At 34.5% G+C, this 9,760-nt stretch overlaps 1 protein-coding gene across 1 annotated transcript; it reads right to left on the reverse strand.

The window, feature by feature from the left end:
- Nucleotides 1-8,756: 8,756 nt before the first annotated feature.
- On the reverse strand, nt 8,757-9,644 carry LOC101296058 (protein FAR1-RELATED SEQUENCE 5-like). The gene has a single exon (XM_004309799.1). The coding sequence runs from the start codon at nt 9,642-9,644 to the stop codon at nt 8,757-8,759; it is 888 nt and encodes a 295-aa protein (XP_004309847.1).
- Nucleotides 9,645-9,760: the final 116 nt, after the last annotated feature.

Below are 9,760 nucleotides of genomic sequence, written 5' to 3' on the forward strand. Positions count from 1 at the left end.
AAATTTTTGAAACCCTATACATTGAGCTTCTATTTTTATTTTTAAGAAATTTACGTTATTAAATTAAGGAATCAAATCGTAATTAAGAAATGTCGAATGCAAAAATTAATTATAGTGAGTAAAATTTTTATTTTAGAGATAATGATTCATTATTAAAAATTATATAGTGAGGTTATTTGAGGAACTTAAGTGAGGTTTAGTGAGTAAATATACTATTTGAAAATTTGATAGGAGGTGTAAAAAGCATAGGAGGTCTAATGAGCAAATTTAGAGGTCTCAATAGCCGTATTCAATAATGTATTGTGAGTAATAAATACAAGAGAACTAGATGAGAAACATATTCATAGATTTTGGAGAGAACCAATTTCCCTTCTATTCTCGTTTCTTTCAAGAAAGTATTTCATTTTCTTCGTAAAACAAATGAGAAAAAAATACAAGGTTGAAGATACACGATTCATTTCTTAATGAGAAATAACACAATAAATGAATAACTTTTCTTTATTGATACTTACTTTTCGTAAAACAAATGAGACGTATCAGTACACACCATTTTAAGTTTGCGATAGATTTAAACTTCCAATCAAATGTAACTTGAACAAAGTTGATGACTTAGAGCATCTCCAGCAGTGAGATTTAAAAATTGATATACTTAATAATAATTTTGAAATTTAGGTATCAATTTAACAACGTTGCTCCATCAGTAATTGTTATTTTTATGTTTTAACAAATTGTAAAGTGACACTTGGGCAAGAGAGGAGAGAGAAAAGATTTAGCAATTGTTTTAGTTATGCATGGATCATTGACAAATTTGTCAATTTCATTTAGCAATTATCAGATTTAGCAATGGTTTATGTATTCTGCTGGAGCATCAATTCACCTAAAAAAATATTGATAAATTTCCAGTTTAGCAATACTACTAGAGCATCTCCAGTAGTGTAACTAAAACTATAGTTAAATTTAACAATAATTATGAGATTTAACAATTGTTATAAAAATTTGGCTCCGGCAGTTATTGCTAAGTTAAGCAATATTTTTAACGAATTATAAATTGACACGTGGAGAAAAAAAGAGGGAAAATATAGGTATTCTTTTAGCAATTCATGGCTCAGTTGACAAATTTATCAATTTTGTTTAGCAATTCTTAAATTTAGCAACCATTTAGGTATACTGTTGGCAGTGGCGTAGCCAGACATCTCACTTAGAATAGTCAAATTTGATTAATTAGAAAATTAATTTATTTTCAGTCACTCTTTAGCAACAACACAATTTTAATTAAAAGAATGACGCAAACTTAATTTCAACAATATTTGTGTTCTATCATTATCATCTCTAATAAACTTTGGATTAGAATTTCATGCACAATAAATATTGGAAAAAAATAAGATACTTTTTCTTTTGTTTGAGAGATAATGCATGTTGATGTATGGTAAACATTAATGTGTTGTTTCCATTAAGTAAGGTGAAAAATCCTTAACATTGATTGGATTAAGTATCTCAATAGTATAAATTTTTATTTCATTCCATTATTGTTGATGAATATTTAAGACTAATTAAGAATTTATTAGAGAAGAGAGGTCAATTTATATTTTATTTCCACTGATATCCAATACAAATGAAGGCTAATTACTCTTTTTGAAAATTTGAGAGGGTTCAATTGAACCCCTTGCCCCCTAGCTAGCTACGCCATTGACTGTTGGAGCTCCTGTTCATTCAAAAAGTTGACAAATTTAAAAAAAAAAAATTTAACAATACTACCGGAGATACTCTTGTTAAATAATTATTAACCCACCCAACGAGGAAGGGCAACATAAATTCTATCACTTCGTATCATTGTTAATCTGAAAGAGAGATGTGGCCGGGCACGTATGCAGGCTGCTGCACCACTAATTACGGAGCCAAAAAGGAAGACAAGAAAAAACAAGGAGACATACGGCTTGTTTTGATGAGTGTTCCGTCAATTAAGCTGCTAAAAAAATCAAGTAAATTAAGCTTTTGTAGCAATTGTATCGTATTGGAAACGAAAGCCAGTTTCAACATTGAAATGGACTCACGGCATCATCATCTCCATCGACATCACACATGAAACTAAAGAGTTTGATCACTTTGATGTATCAAATTCCAATACGAGACTTGGTTTTGGACCAGTCTGTCTATCTATTACTACTTGTTGGTCATATGCATACGAGAGCGATGCTAGAGATACCAAATTTTTATATAAAATTAAAATACCAAATGACCGTGTCGTGTGCCTTATCATTAGTTTTAAATGTCATGTCATCAATGTGCTACAATTCTTTGGTCGTGATTTTTTGAGATCTGCTTTGTGTTGGCATGCCAACGCTTCTAAGTTCAGCATAACTGTCTTGACTTGATTCTTCGCGCTTTCTCTTGACTTCTGCTCCAGACAACTGGCTAGATTCTTCTACCAAACCTAAGGGGGGTGTATTGTATTTGGATTTATACAGACTTATTTTAATCAACTGACTTTTTAAAAAGTCTACAGACTCTTTGAAAAGTTCATAGACTTTCATTGATTTCTTAAAACCATCGATTTTTAATCACAGACTTTCACTGATTGGAAAAATCTACAGATTTCATATGAATGTCTTCTGTAGATTTCTCAATACTTACAGAGTTACATGAAAGAAAAAAAAAAAAAGATGCAATGACAAACACATAATAACACCGATTATAAGTTTAGTGCTCATCTATCTAATTTCGATGCATACAGTTGTAATATTTGATTGAAATACATAAACATAGGTATCGAAAAATATTATAGTAACTTAACAACACGCATATTTGTACGTAAACCAAAGACACATGTTCTAAAGTGGGACATTAGATGTTCACAAGTTTAATTCATATACGCAAATATAATAATATATGATCATGTGGTTCTAATATCAAGAGTTAGTAGATAATATTTAGGTTATCAAGGGTTCCAAGCATTACAATTGAAAGACAATAAAATGTTAACATTCAAAAAATATTAAAAAGAATAGGTAGAATAGAACATTGATAGCACAAAATATTATTAAAAATAAATAAAAAATGATGTATCGTAGGATCAACTTATTCACATGTAAAGAGAAAGTCTATCGTAGACTTTTCCAAATCTTTGCTCTAGTGGATGGAAAAATATTGGAGTTTGGTGTGTGTAATTTACACTACAAAGTCCACAATTATCCATGAGTTATTAATTCCATAAGTATGAATGATATTTTGAATACATCTGAACTTCTATTCATTTTAAAAAGTCTTAATTGAATACCCTTAAATTTTGGTGGAATTCATAATGATTTTTTAAAATTTAGTTGAATACACCCAGATTTTGATTGATTTTTAAAAGTCTGTATTGAATACACATACACTTTCAAATTCCATAGACTTTTTTAAAACTTCCACTAATTCCATATACAATACACCCTCCTAAGATTACTCTTAGGGTGTTTAAACAACGAAAATTAAAGGATATTTGCTAAGGATTTCCCCTTAACAATGGGATATTTGCTACAACAAGCTGTAACAATAATGTCGATTTACGGGTTTGTGCTGACAAATCAGTCTTTATGGAATGACGATGGACTTTGTACCGACAGATTGGGCTAATGGAAGTTGCCGACGGATCAGACTTTTTGCAATAGACCCAAGGAGTCTTTTTTCGGGTAGGTGCTCCAATGGAGGCTTGATAATTGCGGAGTGCAAAGTGTTTGTCTGCTCATTCGCCTCGACCTCTTTATATAGAGAACTATATTCTTGCAGATCAAGGTATCAGACAAACTAGGAAAAAGTATCTCTACAAGATCACGAAATAGATCCTTAAGCAATCTTCAAATATCTCGTCATGCATGACCTACGGGAAATAAAGATATTTACAGATTTTAACCGCAGGTATCAGTCCATGCATCACAAATCTAAATGGACTTAGATACGATAAGTAGGTTATTCACCTCATAATATAACTCTAGATACGGACGTCCTATAGGTAATATAATTACCTCATGAATCATTCTTGACGTGTATCACCTCATAAGTATATAACCCACTTAAGGAATTGTAACACCCTGACCCAAGTGTTAAAAAAAAAATGAATAAAATAAATAAAGAAATCCTAAATCGAAAATGAGATAGGATCTCAAAATCAAATAAAACAACAAAACAGTTTTGCTGCGTTTGGAACCTAAATTTTATTTTGTTTATCTGCGGCTGCACCCTAAACTTGATCGGGCTGCCTACGTACCCTTTTAAAGGGATCAAGCCACTCGTAGTTCAACTTTTTATTCTACTTCTCTATCTTCCCTAACAACATCTCATTTACCACCATAAATCCAAAAATCAAAACCATACTTACGGACTCTTAAGAACCAATTTAAAATGTTTTCTTCTATACCCATTTAATCAAATCAACCCGGCCATACAAAGCCTCATGTATTATCGAAACTATACCAATTTATTATCATTCTAATTTAGAGTTCCAGGAGAATAATTAAACTCATCAACTTAACCAAACCCCACACTTAACTCGCATAACAACCTACTCAAGTGCCAAAGAGTGTGTATAAGTATGCACACATACTTATATATATGTGTATATATATATAAGTACATATATATATACCCCATCAAAATTCTATTAGAATAATATAAAACTCAACTTATGTAAATCATCAAACATGAATTCTTTCACCTTGAACCCAAATTTACTAAACATTCTAACTTAGATTTACTATGGACATCCATTTCGACTAAAACCAAATCCCAAATCCATACATAACACTCCAATATCCACTTCAATGCCTAAGCACAATCCAACAATTGTTTAACAGTAATATTCCTATACCCGGTTATTAATTTAACCGTTAATATTGTTAATCTTTGGAAAATCCGAAATCTAACCAACCTTATTCCAAAAATTGCTAACTTTCCACCAATGGGCTTCTCTCATTTTTAGCAATTTAATAAGCATGAAAAACTGCCCAAAAAGTGGCAGCACCGCCGCCAGCTCCGCCGCCGACCACCTCCAATCATCACCAAAATTTGACAGAACCCTCCTCTCAACCCACACAACAACTTCCTAGAAGAAGTCGAAGACCAATTCTAAGCCTAAAAAGGTCGATCGAATCAAAACACAATAAAGAACCTTAGAGCTTCAATTATACATTTCACCCTAACAAGATCGAATTAGACCAATTCCTTTCGAGGGATTACTCACCTTGATGAGAGCTATAAGATGAGCCAAGAATCACGAACTTTGATGGCCGGAGGAGCAATTACCGATGAGTGGACCATCCGGCGTTTCGGCGGGATTACTCACGTCCGGCGGCGTCATCGACCCGGTCACCGGCTTAAGAAGGAAGAGGGGGCGACAAGGGTCCGAACGGGACCAGTCCGACGATCTCTGGTGGCCGGACGGCGGCAGGTGATGGTGGTGAAGCCGGCCGGTCCAGGGAAACTCGGGAGGAAGGAGAGAGGAAGGAAAGAGAGTGGGGGGTGTGTTGGGCTGCTCCACACACCCGGTCCAACTTTAATACCCACACCCAAAATAAAGCCTATCAAAAATTTACCCCCAACCAACATAGTAATTTTCGTTTTTAGACCATTACTTCTTTATACGAACTCCGATTTAAGCGTGCCACATGTCCACGAGCTCGTATTAACGTCCTCTATGACTTCCATAAAGGAAGTTTTCCCAAATTATCGACTTAACGAAAAGTCAACTTTCTGGGTCCTTTACGGTAAAACGATTACAAGAAACAATAATTGAAAATTTCCTGGAAACTTTATAAATTCAAAGAACATAGCTCGTCGCTCCAGAAAATAATCCGGGCATACAGGTGAGCTCGTATAAACATGTACCACGACTTCGGAGTTTTAAATCCAATATTTACCGTTTTCAGAAAAACTCGAAAACAAACTCGAGTAATCGCTATTTAAATCTCTGAGCGCGAATAAAGAAAAATCTGCGGTAACTCATAGCCCTAAACAGTAACCTTTTAGGTACGAGGTATTACAAATCCCTAAGGTAATACAATCGGACTCCATCCTTGCATGCCTGTGGACGCCATGCACTACTTTATGCATTCAAATGCCAATAAGGAAAGTAATCTCCTTATAACAATATAATTGTAGAACGTCATGCATGCATTGCTCTCTTTCCTTAATCAAATAGATTCGAGGATGTTATCACCTCTTCAAACACACGTCTCTTTGTGCCTTGATTGCCAATGTGACTTAAATGTATGCTTTACCTCTAGGTTCCTCTATTTTGCAAGATTCTCCAATATTGCTCAATCTTGATATCCAAACAATCTACCATTAATTACCAAATAATCGATAATCAACGAAAAGTCGATAACTACTCGGATTTGCCTCCAAGATTGCTTGACCTCCAAGTAGGCATGTATAGCCTTAGAGAAATTTTTCTGTCCTCCAGGAGGACCACCTCACCATGACACTTGGTCCTCTTTGCCAATACAAAACCGACACGTGGCTTTTTTTAACTTACTCAATTCAAGATAATTTTACCGTGTGGTGAAAATTCTACCAAATGCTAAACAAAAAAATTTCTCTCCGTCAGCTACTGCCGTTAACCTCATCCAACAAAACCCAAAACCTGTGGCTTTTATCTTTTTCTCCCAAATCTCTTGCTCTCGTCCTCGAGACCGGACTCCGACTCTCTCCCTTACGCGAAGTAAGTTTGAAGGAAATTGGAATCCCCAAATAAGGTATATAGGCAATTTTGAAGGAAATCAAAAGCCCCAAATCAGGTATCGAAATAGTAGATGAAATTTCAGTCATGAACCCCTTTTGTCATTTTTGTGTTGAGTGTTTTTGTAGCTAGCTAGCATCTCTATCTCTAATAGCTCGATTTGTAAAGATTAAGATAATGGACTGTTTCTCACTTGCAATTGGGATTGGTCTATCAATATCAGTCCTTTCGTTTATCCCCTTTCACTCAAAGCCGATGAGTTTGTTCTTATTCTTAATTTTGATTGAACTGAATTTTGGTTTTTATGATTTGATTAAATCTAACGCATACAATTTTTTTATATTTGATTATATCTTTTATTAAAGTGTGAAATCTTTACTCATGGATTTGGTAATGTTGTATGGTTCTCTGCTCATAGGTGTCAAAGAACGAACTCATTTTCTGATGTATATGACAAAGAATGCTGATATTTACATAGTTCAGGATGTTATAGCTTTCAAGCTTCTTACAAGTATAACTTGCATGCTAATTTATGACGAAGAAATGTGCTTTGCAATTCGGTCTTTTAAGTCTGTGGCTTTACTTTACTTCTTTTGTATAATTTCAAATGTATAAAAATACACTCATGATTAGCTTCTTTTTTCCTCTGATAATGATATTGTGTATAAAATAGAGTTTGACAAAAATTGATCTGGGGGCTTAGAGTTGAAATAGAAAATGGAGTGGCAATGTTGAGAGGGAAAGGGGCTCTAGACAAGAACGTGGGAGTTGCCTTCTAATTTGCATACTGGCATGTCCATACTAGTTGCTAGAGAAGAAGGCTCTCAATCCATTTTTGTATCATATGGTGGTGGTGGAGAATGGCTAAGTGGACTCCAACACCGCAAAAGCCTATCTAACTCAGGTTATAGTACCCATTTTGGGTGAGTTAACCAGAAATCGCAATGAGGCTGATGCAACTCCTGTGATTTTGTTGACCAACATCTTTCAGAATTTTCTCTTGGATCCCATGGTTCTCTTTGGTTCTGTGAGTAACTTTTGGGAAAGAGAAAAAAATAAAAAATACAGGTAGTTGATTTAGTATGTTTTTCCTTTGTACATGTTTAGACCAATTTTGAGAATTGATTATCTCAAGAGGTAAGGTTTCATGTCCCCCTCTTTGTATTTTTTTTCTCAATTATTAATAAAAGTTTTGAGGCTTCAATTCAATCATAGCTACTATGCTTGTAAATGATCTATAATGGTGGCCTCACTTGACCATGTAAAACATGGGTCAGGTACCAATTCCAACCACTCCAAAGTCATCAATAGAAAAAAAAGAGAAAAAAAAAAAGTTTATGAAGTCATTGAATCACTAAACATACCATCTTTAACAAAACTAGACTCATTTCAATTGAGCATTATCAGACAAATAACATTTGAAGGTCTTCAAGAGTATAAAATAACAATTCAAAATCCAATCATTGTCTTAATGAGTATTTCTAGAACTACTGTTGCTAATTGTTTTTCCACAGATAGCATATCAAAATTAAGTCTTCTCTTGCTCCCAACAAAAAAAAATCAAGTCTTCTCTCCAGCATATCAGCATATATACAACATAGCAGCATATATACTGTTAGACTTCCTTTTCCCTACACAAGTATATGATACAAACAATAAATTAAAGAAAAATAGAAGACTGATCAAACTATAACTGTTAAACATTTTATATATGCTTATAACGCAAAATCACTTACCAGAACCTTGACCTTTAGGTGCCTTTTTATTTTGTTTCTTCTCCATTGCGGCTTTCATTCTTTTATTGCTCATACCTTTTGGCCACACTCCTGCTGGATTTAGTATCGGTTGTTCACCACATAAAGGTCCCTTCTTGTGAGTACCACCATTAGAGGTATTAGCATCATAACCCTCATTGATTCCTTCATTTACATCTCCCTCAATAACTAACTTCTTCATATTCTTTTCAATTAAATCTTCTGCTTCTATCAACTTTTGCAATGCAATGTCACTACCAGTAGTTGTCTCTGCTCCCTTACTGATTATATCAAGCCTTTCGCATCAAAGTATTCCTACGCAATGTCACCGTTGATTTCTGCTTGACCTGTAATGATGCACTATCTTCCTTTACTCCTTTCTTTGCATCTTTTGTCCACCTCTTTAGTATATACTCTGCTGGAATTTGAGTAATATTTTTTACATTTGACACCCTCAAAGCATGACGGCACAACCAACCCATAGATTCATACATCTGACAACTACAAGAAATAGACTTATTTGAAGAATTGAACTCGACAGTGTACACTCTTTTATGACCCTCTTCATTAAGTTCAAATTTCTGTAGTGTTCCATCACTTCTAGCTTCCTCCATCTTCACTGCCAAGCTAGCAATAAACTCGAACTCAAATAAATTATAAATCTTTCGGGTGTAGACCATACCAGCTTGCTTCTTAATTCCACTACTTTTTGCAGCTCTAGAAGGTATCCCGTTATTGCATCGAAAAGTCTCTTCCAATTCACTTGAGCGCATCTTTTCTGCCTGTTTATCATAATGATCCACAAATTCAGTAAGACTCAATGTTTTAGTAGACATGAGGGTGAATACATTGTTTGTGCTCTCACTTCTTTGAGTAGATAATATACCGGCAGAGAATGTATCTTTGCTGAATAGTGCACACCATTTTTCACGAAGATCATAAAGTGTCTTGAGCCATGTCTTCTCTTTCTCTGTAAAGTCAAACTTCTCTATAATTTCTTTCCATGTAGACTCGAATTCATATTTTGTCACATGTCCGAAAAGCCACTTCCTGAAAAGCTCACTAAATTCAGGATTTCTATAATGCGACTTCAAGTTGTCTCCCGCATTCTTTGAAATATGCCACAAACATAATCGATGACGTGTCTCAGGAAAAACCTTCTCGATGGCATTTGCCATTGCCTGACACCGATCAGTGAAAATAGTCTTAGGGTTTTTACCTTCCATTGCTTCTAAGAATGTCTCAAATAACCAAATAAAAGAAGCAGTCGTCTCATCTAGCAAAAATGACACAG

This window comes from Fragaria vesca, unplaced genomic scaffold, assembly GCF_000184155.1.
Source record: "Fragaria vesca subsp. vesca unplaced genomic scaffold, FraVesHawaii_1.0 scf0513070, whole genome shotgun sequence".
NCBI lineage: Eukaryota > Viridiplantae > Streptophyta > Magnoliopsida > Rosales > Rosaceae > Fragaria > Fragaria vesca.

Excerpts from the sequence above, each read along its gene's own strand:
- LOC101296058 (XM_004309799.1), bottom strand. The coding sequence starts at position 9,644 with ATGGCAAATGCCATCGAGAAGGTTTTTCCTGAGACACGTCATCGATTA.